This window comes from Carya illinoinensis, chromosome 11 (genome assembly GCF_018687715.1).
Source record: "Carya illinoinensis cultivar Pawnee chromosome 11, C.illinoinensisPawnee_v1, whole genome shotgun sequence".
Classification (NCBI taxonomy): Eukaryota; Viridiplantae; Streptophyta; class Magnoliopsida; order Fagales; family Juglandaceae; genus Carya; species Carya illinoinensis.
Genome location: NC_056762.1, coordinates 27,428,330 through 27,443,746, shown reverse-complemented (window position 1 = coordinate 27,443,746; position 15,417 = coordinate 27,428,330). Strand labels below are relative to the sequence as shown.

The 15,417-nt window shown below is 38.8% G+C and overlaps 1 protein-coding gene across 2 annotated transcripts; it reads left to right on the top strand.

Annotated features, from left to right (window-relative positions):
• Positions 1-742: 742 nt before the first annotated feature.
• Positions 743-4,076, top strand: LOC122280836 (glutathione S-transferase T3-like). Of its 2 annotated transcripts, none has more exons than XM_043091897.1 (3): positions 743-1,212; positions 2,420-2,852; positions 2,926-4,076. In XM_043091897.1, the coding sequence occupies exons 2-3, from the start codon at positions 2,421-2,423 to the stop codon at positions 3,493-3,495; spliced, it is 1,002 nt and encodes a 333-aa protein (XP_042947831.1). In that variant the 5' UTR covers positions 743-1,212; position 2,420; the 3' UTR covers positions 3,496-4,076. The 2 variants fall into 2 exon arrangements, with proteins under 2 accessions (XP_042947831.1, XP_042947830.1); XM_043091896.1 differs by having other exon boundaries at positions 2,061-2,852.
• Positions 4,077-15,417: the final 11,341 nt, after the last annotated feature.

Sequence of the window (15,417 nt, the reverse complement as noted above, 5' to 3'; positions counted from 1 at the left end):
CAAAATAAATCTTAAATTATGGAGAATATGGTCTTTTGAGGAACCAGATGGGAATGCTCTTATATGGTATATCTCATCACAAAGGTAAGCAAAAAAAAAGAACTATTACAGCGACATACATAGAATATCTAAGAGAATCACAAAGTTAAGCAAAATCCAAAAATACGAATATATATATATATATGCTAAATACAGCTCGCTGATTAGATCAGCTCATCCGTCCCTTGAATTTCAACCAGTTCAACTTCGATTTCAACTTGAGGAGGTGCCGGTTCTTGGACAGTGCAGAGAATGCTAAGTGTAGGAATATCTCGGAGCGTGCCGTAAAACCAACAGAGAAAGCGCTTGAATGCATTCCAAAGCAATCGATACCAGGGAGATGCAATGATCACTACTGAAAATACCATCCAGAAGAGTGACGGCGGGAAAATGAGTGAAGCCAACATGGAAAGAGTCAATGGCAGAGAGAAATCTCCCACACGCAAGCGGATTGGCTGCATAGTGAGAGTGAGGGGAAGCTTCATAGATATGGAAAGGAAGAGCAGAATGAGAGTGACAAGAAACTAGAAAGAGAAGAAAAAGTGGATGGGCAAGAATGTAAAATGCCAAGATGACATGATCTTGAGGCCAAGGCTTGTCTTGGGATAAGAGGAGCATCAGGGTGAGGTTTATGAATGGTGGAAAGAGAGGGCGCAAATCCAGGAGTAGGTAAGTCATTCTTCTATATATGGTAAAATGGAAATGGAAATTTGATATTGCTCATACTTAGGGCATTCACATTGGCCTATGCATCCGCATAGGCAAAACCAGTTTTACATAATATTAGCATAAAACCGACCCACATTGGATTCTTCATTTCCAAAATTTTAGCTAACTATAAACAGTAGATTTACAACTTTCCATATCCACTATTTTGTCTCCAAATTATATTTTAATAGTTATTTCTCTCTCCTCCACACTCTCTCTCCCCGAGACCCCCCCCAAACGGTAATATCTCTCTCTCTCCCCGAAACCCCCCCAAGGGATTATTTCTCTCGAAGCAGAGCTCTCCACACCAAACCCTCCGAATCTCCATCCCTCTCTCGACCCAAACAACCCCACCGGAAGAAGAGAATCCGTGCACCTCTCTAAGGCGACGGTTGTCGACGGAGCTTGCAACTACTGAAGTGAATCATCCCGGTTGCTGGTTTGCTGAAATTTCTTCTATTTCAGGTATGATTTCTCTGTTTCTCTTCACGGTTTCGGTTAGGGTTTTAGATTAGTGAAATTGTTTTTGTGTTCTGCTGTTGCCATTTCTTCATTTCATGTTTTTATTGGTTTTAGATTAGGGTTTGTACATTTCAGATCAACCGAAATCGATAGGTTTCTGTTCTTGCCCACTATTATTTCTAGAAAGAGTTTAAACAGAAATTAGGCAATGAAACCGTGATGATTCCCTGTGTACGAGAGGTTTCTGATTTTAGGTGTGGAGGCAGGTTGGTGTTTATGAAATTGTCTGTGTATCTAGGCAATGAAACAGAAAATCGTAAAAAAATAAAACTTTGAAGCATGTTCTGAACTCTGTTTTAGTGCTTTTCTTGATTGGAGATTGTTTCATTTTTTAAGGAAATTTCAGTTTTGCTGTCCCGATTCTCTTTACAAACATCAAGTCATCAAAAGAATGCAACAATGATCAGGGAAAATTTCTTTAAGGGCAGTCAAGAACCCAACAAATGAGCTAGCTTATAAGGTTCTTTTTTTTCGTGGGGGGTAAAATGAAAAAGACTCAGAGAGAGAGGGGTTGGGAGGGAGAGTTAGAAACATGGGAATTCTAAGAAAGTTTTCTTTTCAAGGAATATAAAAAGAACTAAAGGAAAATCTAATCTATTAAATCTAATCTTTTGGTTCTTCCTTTATGTTATGAATTGATTTTGTTTTCAGTGCATGGTCTTAAATTCACAGTACTAAAACAACCTTGCTGGATAAATAAGTTAGATTTAAAGGTATTTTAGTTGCATTATTGGTACCATAATCTGTAGATGTTAGTGAGAATCATTGTCGTGCTTGTGCTCCCTGTCTAGTGCTTTTCCTGAAACCTTTTGCTCTTCTTTTGGGATTGTTGACATTAAATTGAGATTGAATATAATGAATCATTATAGAGAGAGACACAGAGAAATATGGCAGAGGGATTAAAATCGATGATGCATTAATGGAAGTAATTCTCTTTGTATGGCATTGTCTTTTGGTTCTGCTTGAACACTTGTAAACTGTTGACCTTGCTTAATATGAATTTTGTAAACTGTTGACCTTGCTTAATATGGAAACATCTTGTAAACTGTAAACTGTTTTGTAAACTGTAAACTGATTTTGTAAACTGTAAACTGTTTTTTGTAATATGTGTTGTTTTAGTAACATTTTGTCCTTCAATATTTTGTTGAAGGATGACCACTTTAATTGATGAGGATCCCTTCTTCACCACATTGTTGGAAAGTGGTGAGGGTGGTATAAACAACCCTATTGTGGAGGCTGCTTTCGTTGATGTCCAAGCGACACAACCTCAACGGGAAAAAAGAGCACCTAAACATAAATCCCAGCGGGGTGTGTCATTTACTATTGAGGAAGATACTCTCCTCATTTCAGCTTGGCTTAACGTTAGTATAGATTCCATACGGGGGACTGACCAAACCTCCACACAATTGTGGAGTAGAATTTATGATTACTACTCCACTTATAAAAAACCTAACAGTCAAGAACGATCTGTACCATCGTTGACCAATCGGTGGTCAACCATTCAAAAATGTGTCAATAAATTTTGTGGTTCTATGGCTCAAGTTGAAGGAATGCATCCAAGCGGTGCAACCGAGCTAGACAAGGTATAATCGTTTATTTTGTTATTGTGTAAAATTATTTCAGATTTGTCATACTAATTGTTTCTATATTTTGTAGATTGACAAGGCAAAAATTTTGTATCGAGAGACCCAAAAAACCAACTTCACCTTGGATCATTGTTGGAATCTTTTAAAGAACCAACCGAAATGGCAAACACACATGGAGACCGTAAGAAGAAGAGACAATGTCTCACGTTCAGGTAGTACTCCAAACTCAATACAATTAGGGGACCCAATGGAAAATGTACCTGTGGAGTGTGAGAGACCTCCGGGGAAAAAGGTTGAAAAAGAAAGAGAGAAAAAAAGAAAAAGTAGGGAAAGAGAAGATAAAGAATTTAGTGAGGCCTTAAGGGAAATGACAGATGATAGGAAGATTCTAATGGTAGAGAGAAAAGAAAGCTTAATGAGGGTAGAAAACCGCAATGCTGAGTTATTGGAAATTAAGAAGAAAAAGGTTGAAATGGAAATTAAGGCTCAAGAAGAAAGATCTATGATATTAGCTGAAAAGAAGAGAAAAAATGATATGGAAATAATGAAATTGGATATTGGGTCTATGAATTCTGTGCAGCAAGAGTATTTCCATAATCTTCAAATGGAAATTCTTGAGGAACAAAGAAATAAGGCCTAGGATGGTACATAGTTGTCTTTTTTGTTTTGTGCAGTTTTTGAATGTGTATTTAAAACAGCCTTGGTGACATTGTAAATTCTGGTTTATATACTACTGGTTGCTATGAACACCAAACCCTTTTTTGTACCTCTCTTTATGGGGAGATTGTTTTGTTGGTGGTTGGTGGTGGGTGGGAACATTTTGTTGGATGAATTTTGTTGTGGGTGGGATATTGTTGTATTGCTTGCTGCTTGTTGGTGCTGGAGCCGCTGGAGGACCCAATGGCAAGGCTGTTTTTGTTGCTGCTGGAGGGTGCTGGAGGGTGCTGGAGAGTGCTGGAGCTGCTGAAGGGTGCTGGAGCTGCTGAGGCTGCTGGAGGGTGCTGGAAATGCAGTTATTTTCTGGTTGCTGAATTTCATATATGCTGAATTTTTTGGTTGCTGAATTTGTATAAAAATCAACTTTTTGCAACTTGTATTAAGTTGATTTTGATACATAGAATTAGTCATATGTAAATTCTGAATTTGATATTAGTCAAATGTAATCTGAAGTTGATATTAGTCAGAAATTATTATATATAGAATGCTGGAAATTTGGATGCATGAAAGGGTGGTATGGATGCAGCACATAGTCTATATTATTTCATTGACAGGTTCGGTTTTAATGGATATTATCTATGTACTGGGTACTGATTGCATGTACAAACCAGTACATGGAAATTGCAAGGTAAAAAAATTAATATTAGGCAAAAAAAAAAAATATATTAAAATAATAATATTTTATTATTATTTTGCTTTAAATATGCATAAGCCAATGTGGGAGTTTTGTTGAAATGACAAAGTGGATATGCAAAAGAGTTAATTTTGCATATGCATATCCATATACCAATGTGAATGCTCTTATTGAATGAAGTTTAAACAATCAAGCGAGAGAGAGAGAGGATATATATAGCAGAGCTGCTAGGGACAACCGTCCCATATTCCCGCCGCGGCCATGTCAGCTGTTAATATTTAAAAAAAAAAAGAGAAAGAGAGAGAAAAAGTGGAAGAAAGGGGGGAAATTACATAGCATTCTTCGTTTGTGCCAACAGCAGAGAGTAGAGAGGGAGATCAACGAAAAATAAAAGCTATATGCAGGTTGTTGGGTAATCGAATGCAGGTTGTTGGAGATCAATGAAAAATGAAAACTGTATGTAGGTTGTTGGAGATCAACGAAAAATGAAAAATGAAAAATTCATCTTAGTTCGAAACCAGAGAGGGAGAAGCTAGATGCATCTCTCGTCACCGTCGTGCGTTGGATGGAAATCAAATCAAGAGCTACTTTGGGTTGTATGTTGTAAAGCAAAACCAGAGAGGAAAACCGGAGAGCGAGATCAAAACTGAGAGTTGAATTTCTTCAGCAAAAATTTCTTCAGACATTGATCAAATTTCATTTTAAAATTTTTGTCAATGAGTGGCTTTTGTATTGAACAGGTTGTTGGGTACTTTGACACAACCACTGCAGAGTTCATGGGTGAATCTGGTTCAGGCCAGGACGCGCACAAGCCCGGGTAGGGACTTGGACTCCTGTCACATTTCCGGTTCTGGGTCTAGTGGTTCTTCGCTGCTGATGAGGGATCATGGAGTTGCTGATAGTGGTGGTGGTTATCAGACTGCGGAGAAGTGAGCGTAGCTTCAAAAGCGTTGATATGGGTTTTACCAAAAGTACTGGACTGTGGTAGGAAAGGATGTCACCGAGGCTGTGCTGAAAGTACTAAATGAAGGGGTCTTCCCAGCTGAACTCAACCACACACACATTGCTTTATTTCCTAAGAAGGATAAACCAGAATCAGTAGCAGAATACAGACCAATCAGTCTGTGTAATGTAGTCTACAAGCTGATATCCAAAGTCCTCTCCAATAGACTAAAACAAGTCCTGTCTCAGGTTATATCCTTGTCTCAATCAGCCTTTGTACCCAGGAGGCTAATTACAGATAATGTTCTAGTTGCTTATGAGCTGGTCCATTACTTAAGACAGAAGAGGAAAGGGAAAAAAGGGTATATGTCACTCAAATTAGATATGAGCAAAGCGTATGATAGGGTGGAGTGGGGATTCCTAGATACTATAATGAGTAAGATGGGGTTCAATGAAAGGTGGAGAAAGCTTGTAATGTGCTGTGTGCAGACTGTTACATACTCAATTATTGTGTATGGTAGTCCAAAGGGTCCTATCAAGCCCACGAGAGGTCTGAGGCAAGGGGATCCTCTCTCCCCTTATCTCTTTCTTCTTTGCACTGAAGGGTTGATAGCCATGCTAAGACAAGCAGAGGAGAACAAGTTAGTGGAAGGTGTAAAAATCTGTAGAGGTAGTCCAAGGATCAACAACCTCCTCTTTGTAGATGATAGTTTGTTCTTTTGTAGGGCCTCTTTGCAAACTAATGCACATATCCATCAACTTCTAAAGGAGTATGAACTGGCATCGGGTCAGAAAGTCAATAAAGAGAAGACAGCAATGGTTTTCAGCACCAATGTTAACCCTCAATTAAAGCAGGAAATTATGGCCTCTTGGGGGATACAGTAGGCTCAGAAGTATGATAAGTACCTTGGCCTCCCATCAGTGGTAGGAATATCAAAGAAAAGGGCCTCACAAGCATCAAAAGCAGGGTTTGGAAGAAGCTTCAAGGATGGAAGGAGAGGCTACTTTCACAAGGGGGGAAGGAAGTACTAATTAAAGCAGTAGCACTATCAATCCCTTCATACTCCATGAGTTGCTTCAAACTACCTGAAAGTCTGTGCAAAGAGCTAGAGAACATGATGGCAAAGTTCTGGTGGGGCCAAAGGAGGGAGGAAAACAAAATCAGGTGGGTGAGCTGGTCAAAAATGTGTGCTTCCAAGCAAGATGGGGGAATGGGGTTTAAGGAAATGCATAGCTTCAATATGGCCCTATTAGCAAAACAAGCATGGAGGATTATGAATGAAAAGTCTTCTCTCCTCCATAGAATCTACAAGTCCAAGTACTTCCCCAATTCGAGCATTCAGCAAGCACAATTGGAAAATGCCCCATCATATGCATGGAGAGGGATATGGGAATCTACAAGACTAATGGTAAAGGGGTGCAGGTGGCGAGTGGGGGATGGGGAGTCCATAAACATCTGGACTGATATCTAGCTACCAGGGCAGAATCAAATCCCCTTAGGCCAGGGTCAAGAATGCAGGAGCAGTTGCCAACAAGTTGTACAGTTGATTGATGGGGAGACAGGTTTGTGGGATGCTGAGATAGTTAGGAGAACTCTTCCTCCAAGAGAAGCTTCTGAAGTCCTGAGGATTCCCCTAGGACCTTCACCTAAAGAGGATAAGCTCATATGGCACTATGAAAACTTAGGAGAATACACAGTGAGGAGTGCTTATAAGTTGTTCTGGTTTATAAAGAACCATAGGGCAGAAGGGAGTAGCTCAAACTATCAGGCACTTCGAGGCTTCTGGAAGCAGTTATGGTCAATGCCAATACCACACAAGATTAGAGTCTTCTCATGGAGAGCATGCAAGCATGGACTATCCACTTTGCAAAACCTGAGGGTCAGGAAGGTTGTTTCTGAGGACATCTGCAAGTTCTGCCATGAGGGAAGGGAAGACACAAGCCATGCTCTGATCTATTGTCCATCCATTTTACCCTTATGGAAGTCTTTGTTTGGTTTTTTATTTCGGGAAGGAAACCAACAGGGGTTTATGGAGATAGCCATGAGAGTGACAAAGGAAGGGCAGCCAAGGGACCTAGAGAAATTCTTTCTCATGGCCTGGTCTTTTTGGTATAGAAGGAACCAGTTCTACTTTGAAGAGAATGTTCAGCACCCACAACAGTCTGTGGATCATGCCATGTCCTTGCTTAAGGAGTCTCGAGAAGCCCAAGTCAATATTAAACAGAACATGGTAAGGGATATGAAGTGGAAACCCCCCCTACAGGAGCTCTAAAAATCAATATAGATGGGGCTATGTTTCGGGGATGCTGCAGCTCAGGTGTCGGAGTTATTTTGAGAGATGAGAAAGGAAAGGTAATTCTGGCTGTGTGTAAAAAAGAACCTGAGTTCTTTGACCCTATGGAAGTGGAGCTTCTTGCCATTTTGAGGGGTCTACAGCTGTGTACCCCGTTGGGCATTAATGAATTGATTGTGGAAACCGACTCAATGCTCAATGTTAGAGCCTTAACAACAGAAGGGGAGTCCATGTCTCCCCATGGTAACCTGATCTACTCCATACTCAGCCTCTCAAAACAGCTACCTAGAGTGATATTCCAACATGCTGGCAGAGAACACAATGCAGCAGCTGATGGTCTAGCAAAACTAGCAAGATTTGTAGAGGATTTAACAGTTTGGTGGGAATCAATTCCCGAGTGTATTTCCCAAATTGTTTGGCATGAGGCCAGCTTGTAATTCTCTAGATGACTCTACTTAATGAATGAGAGTTGTTAGAAAAAAAAAATAATAATAACTCATCATGTCACCTTAGGTTCAGACCAAGCAAGTGTGCAAAATAGTTCCAACAAACAAACAACAAAACCCAGCTATTCACTTGAGAAATGAAGTTGAATTCAAATCAGATACCTTAACTCTTCAAGTATATTTCTACATCTTTTTACCTCATCTCCACACGCCACCACCTTTTCATTTTACCCTTGGAAGTGCTTCAATTTTTATAATTTTTTTATGCTTGGCCAATTCCCTTTCATGGACCGTAAACCGATTGGCAATTCTAGAGGCATACACTTGAGTCACTGATTGAGCTGAAATATTGCATATTTTAGCTATTTAAAACCAATGTATTTTAAATTCATCATGACATTATTATTGGTTTTAAATGGAAAAATGGTTAATAAGAATGAATGCAAGTTGTGATTTAAATTGATTAATAGCATGAGTTTATGCTTAATTTAATAACTTGAGATTTAATTGGATAATGTTTATTCATATGCATATTTTATCTTATTTAGAAAGCTTGGTATGAGATAAATTTTGTATGTGATCCATATGTTAAACTTTTTGAATAGATTGGAAGTCATTAACGCATGCATAACTCAAAACAATGAATTTTGGCTTGTAGGTCCTATACACATGGCATGGAAAGATATATTGAATTGTTGACCACCTCTAGATTGAAGAGTGTCATATGCACTTCACACACCACTTCTTCCATTCACACTCCCACTTACTCCACTCAAATAAATCCACCGATTCCCTTCCAATGGCCCATAAAAAAAAGCATCGAATTGTCTCCACCAAATTTGACATTGAAAAAGTCATCAAAGGCTGCTGCCTTTCCACTGAATTGGACAAGAGCCGAAATGAAGAGAATAGAGAGAGGCATGTGAATGTTGTGCTGGAATTAAAATGTGTATGTGGCTGGACGGCAGAAATTGAAAAGGTGTGGGAAGAAATAAGAGAAGTCGGCTGGAGTGAATTGTAGTTGGGGGAGTTTGGCACCAAATTGATATATATATATGCATGTGTGTGTGGCTGGATGGTAGAATAAAGGTGTGAAAGAATAGATGCAGTGATTGGTGTTCGGTGCATGATTTGTTTGAGCTGAAGTGTGATGTGCTGAAATTAATTTAGAGAAGTCGGTGGGTGTTTAATGTGTTGTGCTGAAACTGAAAAATAAAAAGGAAAGAAAGCAAAAATCAGTGCATGATTAAAGGAAAGTGGTCGGTTGCCAATGCTGAAATTGGTTTGAAATTTTCTGGTGTGAAAAACGTGTTGGTTGGTTTGAGTAAAGTTGCTTGGTTGCTTGGTTTGAATTGAAACCGATTGAGTCAAGTTTTTGAGAGGAGAGTAAAGGCTGGAATTATTCTTCAATTGAATGTGAATGCAAGATAGTGAAGTGTGAATGCAAGATAGTGAAGTCTGAATGCAATTGAATGTGAATGCAAGAGGCGGACAAAAATTAGGTATGATTACAAATGAAGTGTGAATACAAATAAAGTGTGAATGTGAGAGGCAACTAGCCAAGTTGTTCGGCTATAAAAGGGGTGCAATCCGAACTTACAAAGGGAACTTACAAGAACAACTTTGTGCTTTGTTATGTTGTTTAAATAATTGAGTCTTTCTTGTGTTCGGATTTTTGTTTTTCCTTTTGGCTTCAATGCTTTGTTGTTTTAGAATTTTTATTAAGTGTATTAAGAATTGTTCTAGAATTTTATTTCATTAAGTGTAATACCTTAATTTCTATTAAGTGTGCTAGTTTGTTTCATGCAACAAAAGAATTGTTTTAGAAGTTTTAATTAAATATGCTAGTTGGTTTTATGCAACAAAAGAATTATTTTAGAAGTTTTAATTAAATATGCTAGTTGGTATTATGCAACAAAAGAATTATTTTAGAAGTTTTAATTAAATATGCTAGTTGGTTCCATACAACAAAAGAATTGTTCTAGGAGTTCTCATTAAGTTTGTTGCCTTAATTTATTGCAAGAAAGGTTTGGTTGTCAGCTTTTGTTTTTGTTTTTGATTTTTCTGAAACATCATACGTGGGGAGTAGAGGAATTGTTCTAGAGTTTTCATTAAAGGTTTGGAGATTAATTTTCAAGAGTGATACATGAGAAGTTGTTCCTTTTTGCTCTAGATTTCAATTGAATAGTGAAGGGGAGTTTTCGTCTAGACTTTTCGTTCTCTATTTTTATTTAACTTCAGTTTAAAGTTTATGGAATACTTTTGAGATTTTTTTGGCTTAGACGTGTGGGTAATTTATTTGCTGTTTACTTATTTCGTGTCATTTATTTTTCTCATTTCTTTAAGCTTTCATTTAATAGTGATTACAATTGTTATGTGTTATTTTGAGAATTTGTAATTTAAATACAAAGATGAATTCTAGAATCTTGGTTTTGGGCATTTTCAATTTTGAGTTCATTTTTTGTCAATTACTTTCTAATTTAGTTTAATGCTTAATTTAGTTTTATTAATTTCTGAGTTTAATCTATTAGTCCTTTACATTCCAATCCGACAATCAAAATCTAAAGACATGAATCTAGTCCATGACTAGTACCCTTTTCCATCGATTGCATAAATCATCCTCTTGTTTTCTCTTTGTGAAGTTTTTCACATTTTTCAACGAGTTTAATTTTAAGTAACTTTCCTTGAGGAGACAATCTAGGAATTTATTCCTAATTATTACACGACATCCTCCTGCACTTGGGATAGCATTAGTGCTACTCATTTTTTAGTGAGTCAAGTTTTTGGCGCCATTGCCGGGAAAAAGTTGTTTAACTCAAATTTAAACTTGTTATTTTATTTTATTTTTCTCTACCATATTATCTCCGGTTACTCATCTCATTTGCATCAACCACTCATCTTTACCATATTAGATTGATGTTTCATGTCATGGGTAAGAGACACTTCAAATAGGTTGCTTAGAGTCACATCGAGTGTTGAGAGTAGTATACACAGCTTGGAGGTAGATAGCTCGTCTGTCTTTTCTTTGAGTGAGCCAAGTGACGAAATTGAAATTGAATCAGAAAACATAGCTGCACCTGCACCACGCACTCTTAAGGACTATTTGCAACCCACTCGTACCACTACACCTTCATGCATTGTTTTACCTGAAAATGCACCTAATTTCTCTATTAAGCATGGCATGACGTCAATGATACCTCAGTTCCACGGGATGGATTCTGAAAGTCCTTACCAGCACTTGACAGATTTTGAGTTGGCTTGTGCTACTTTTATCACCAAGGCTGTTACTGATAAATTCATTAGACTTCGTTTGTTTCCTTTCTCTTTAAAGGATAAAGCGAAGATTTGGTTTAACTCTTTGAGACCTATTTCTATTTCTAGTTGGTCTGATATGCAGCGTGAATTCTTACAAAAAAATTTTCCTTTTCAGAGAACTCAGTTTTTGCAAGAGCAAATCAGTCAGTTCAATCAGAGACCTGATGAGACCTTTCAGGCCAGTTGGGAAAAATTTAAGGATTTGATGAACATCTGTCCACATCATGGTTTTGAATCTTGGAGGTTGGTAAGCTATTTTTACACTGGTCTCACTCCAGAATGCAAACAGTTTGTTCAGACAATGTGCAATGGGGAGTTCTTTAGCAAGGAACCTGATGAAGCACTATCATTTTTTGACTACCTTGCTGAGAGCTCACAACAGTGGAACACTTATACTGATCGAGTTCCATTAACAGCACAGCCACTGAGGGCTATTTCTGGAGGGGGTAGATATGAGCTTAAGGGAGACACTGATGTTCAAGCCCAAATAACTGCATTGACTATAAAACTGGAGGTCATGGAAATGGAAAAAGTGAAGGTTGTGAAAGTAGTAGAGGCATGTTCTATATATGCTGATTCAACCCATAAGACCCAAGACTGCCCAATAATGCCAGTATTTCAAGAAAGTGGGTATGAGCCGATGCAATCAGCTAATTGGGTCAATAGAGCACAAAATCAGCCCTTCTCCAACAAATATAATCCGGGGTGGAGGAATCACCCAAATTTCTCATGGAGAAATGATCAGCCTGGTCGGTCCCCACCACCTCAGCAGCAGCCATTCCATCAGGGTGCTCCTCAGCATCAGTATCCGTCATATCAGAATCCTCAGAGTTATCCTCATGTAGCTCCTCCTAGATTTCAGCCTCATGTAGCTGTACAAAGTTCTCAGCCTTCATCATCTGCAAAGAAGACTCTAGATGACAGTATGGCTCAGATGGCCAATACACTTTAGCAATTCATGCAGATTCAGGCCACCAGAAATAATCAGAACACTCAGGCCATAAATGAGTTGCGTGGCACTATTAATAAGATGAGCACAACCTTGAGCACCTTAGAGAAAGGGAAATTTCCAGCACAGCCTCAGCCTAATCCCCAAGTATACAGACAACAACAACATCAAGTGCATAATGTCTCAGGAGACGTTATTGAGACAGCGAAAGCTGTTCTTACTTTGAGAAGTGGGAAGGAAGTTCCCCGACCTGAGATGACCATAGACACAGAGGTAGTTGCTCCTACGCCTAAAGATGCAGCAGAGACGGATGAAGTTGAAAAAGAACCAGAGGTAGTAAGACCAGAACTGAAGAAGCCTATGAGTGCAGATGCTAAAACTAGTAAGGGATACCAACCTGTGGTTCCCTATCCTCAGAGATTGGCAGCTGGCCAAAAGAACAAGTATCACATGGAGATTCAAGAGATTTTCAAGTAAGTGAAGATCAATATTCCACTCTTAGATGCCATACAACAAGTGCCTTCATATGCAAAATTTTTGAAGGACTTGTGCACAGTGAAGAGGAAACGAATGTAAAGAAGAAAGCTTTCCTAACGGAGCAAGTTAGTGCATTGATATTGAGTGAGACTCCTCAGAAGTTTGGAGATCCCGGCTCTCCCAACATCTTCATTATGATTGGTGAATCACGCATTGGGAGAGCTTTACTTGATTTGGGGAGTAGTGTGAACTTGCTACCGTTCTCAGTATATGAGCAGTTGGGATTGGGTGAGCTGAAAAAGACCTCTATCATGCTACAGCTGGCTGACAGATCAGTTAAGGTACCTAGGGGTATTGTAGAGGACATGTTGGTCCAGGTGGACAAATTCTACTACCCAGTGGATTTTGTGGTTCTTGACATGCAGCAGCCGGTCTCCACTATTTATCAAGCTCCTGTCATCCTAGGAAGACCATTTCTAGCTACATCAAATGCTTTGATCAATTGCAGAAGTGGAGTTTTGAAGCTTACCTTTGGGAACATGGCACTTGAGTTGAACATTTTCAACGCTTGCAAGATGCCGGCACATTTTGATGACACAAGTGATTTGAATGCTGTGGAGAGTTTGACACCAACAGATTTTATTTGCTCAACTTCTCCCTTATCTGATGATGATTATATTTTTCAGACACCTGAATTTTTACTTGATGAGAAAATTGATCATATCAATGAAGATGACTTTGATTTTTTGATTGTTTTGCTGATTTATCTTTACCACTTGAAGTACAATTTGCGGGAGCAAGATGGAAACCCCAATTCGAAGCTCTACCACCACCAGACATACTTAGATCTTCAGAGGAAGAAGTTCCCCAGTTGGAACTGAAACCGCTTCCTCAAGATTTAAAGTATGCGTTTCTTGGACTTGAAGAAGGCACTTTCCCGGTGGTGATTTCCTCAAAGCTAAATCAGAAGGATGAAGCCCAGTTGATTGAAGTATTAAGAAAGCATCGAGGCGCAATTGGTTGGACAATAGCAGACATCAAAGGCATTGATGCCGCTGTATGTACCCACAGAATTCATCTTGAAGACGATGCTAGACCGGTTCGTGATGCTCAATGTAGGCTCAATCCTACCATGAAGGAAGTTGTGAAAGAGGAAGTGCTTAAGCTACTCGCAGTAGGTATCATTTACCCTATCTCAGACAGTAAGTGGGTAAGTCCAACTCAAGTGGTACCAAAGAAATCTGGTTTGACTGCCATAAAAAATGATAAAAATGAGTTGATTCCAACTACAATGGTTACTGGCTGGAGAATGTGCATTGACTATAGAAAACTTAATTCAGCTAGTAGGAAGGATCATTTTCCTTTACCATTTTTGGATCAAATTTTGGAAAGAGTAGCTGGTAATGCATATTACTGTTTCTTGTATGGCTACTCTGGTTATTATCAAATTGCTGTAGCACCTGAGGATCAGGAGAAAACCACTTTCACCTGTCCTTTTGGCACTTTTGCTTTTACTAGAATGCCTTTTGGTTTGTGTAATGCTCCAGCTACTTTTCAGAGATGCATGATGAGTATTTTTTCTGACATGATTGATGATATTTGTGAAATATTTATGGATGATTTCTCTATTTTTGGAAAATCCTTTTAGAGTTGTTTGCATAATTTGGCACGTATTCTCCAGAGATGTGAGGAAAAAAATATTTTACTTAATTGGGAGAAATGTCAATTTATGGTTACTCAGGGCATTGTATTGGGGCATATTGTTTCTTCTGAGGGTATAAAGGTTGACAAGGCAAAGATTGAATTAATATCTAAACTTCCTATCCCTAGGACAGTTAGGGATATTCGTTCTTTTCTTGGTCATGCTAGCTTTTATAGGCGGTTTATTCAAGGGTTTAGTTCTATTGCAAAACCTTTGTGCACTCTTTTACAAAATGATATTGAATTTGTTTGGACTGATGAGTGCCAAAAAGCTTTTGATACCTTGAAAAAGTCGCTTACCACTGCCCCTATTGTGCAACCCCCGCAGTGGGACCTTCCCTTTGAGATTATGACAGATGCTAGTGACTATGCCTTAGGAGCTATTTTGGGGCAGCGGGTGGATAACAGACCTTTTGTGATTTATTATGCCAGTAGAACCTTGAATGATGCCCAAAAAAATTATACCACCACTGAAAAAGAATTGCTTGCAATGGTTTTTGCACTTGATAAATTCCGGACTTATATTCTTAGTTCTCCTGTTACTATTTTCACTGACCACTCTGCTCTTAAGTATTTGTTGCCTAAGAAAGATGCAAAACCACGCTTGATTCGCTGGATTCTATTACTTCAAGAGTTCAACATCAACATTAAGGACAAGAAAGGAGTTGAAAACGTGGTAGCTGACCACCTCTCTAGATTGTCATCATCTCCTTCTTCACATGTCAGCCTCCATCTTGATGATAGTTTCACGGATGAGCAGCTGTTTGTGGTTGATAGAGCTCCCTGGTATGCTGACATAGTCAATTATCTGGTGACTGAGCGAATGCCTTCTGAATGGTCAACCCAAGATAAGCGTCGGTTTTTATCTGAGGTAAAACATTTCTACTTTGATGACCCTTATCTTTTCAAATATTGTTCGGACCAATTGATTCGAAGATGCATTCCTGATGATGAGTTTTCTTCAGTATTGAGATTTTGTCATATGGGTGCATGTGGTGGTCATTTTTCAGCAAATAAAACAGTGGCAAAAATTTTGCAAAGCGGTTTTTATTGGCCTTCCATGTTTAAGGACGCTTACAATTTTTGT

What these genes read in the sequence shown, in the direction of transcription:
- LOC122280836 (XM_043091897.1), top strand. Translation starts at nt 2,421, where the DNA reads ATGACCACTTTAATTGATGAGGATCCCTTCTTCACCACATTGTTGGAA. An exon ending in GTGCAACCGAGCTAGACAAG is followed by an intron (nt 2,853 to 2,925) that starts GTATAATCGTTT and finishes TATATTTTGTAG; the next exon opens with ATTGACAAGGCAAAAATTTT.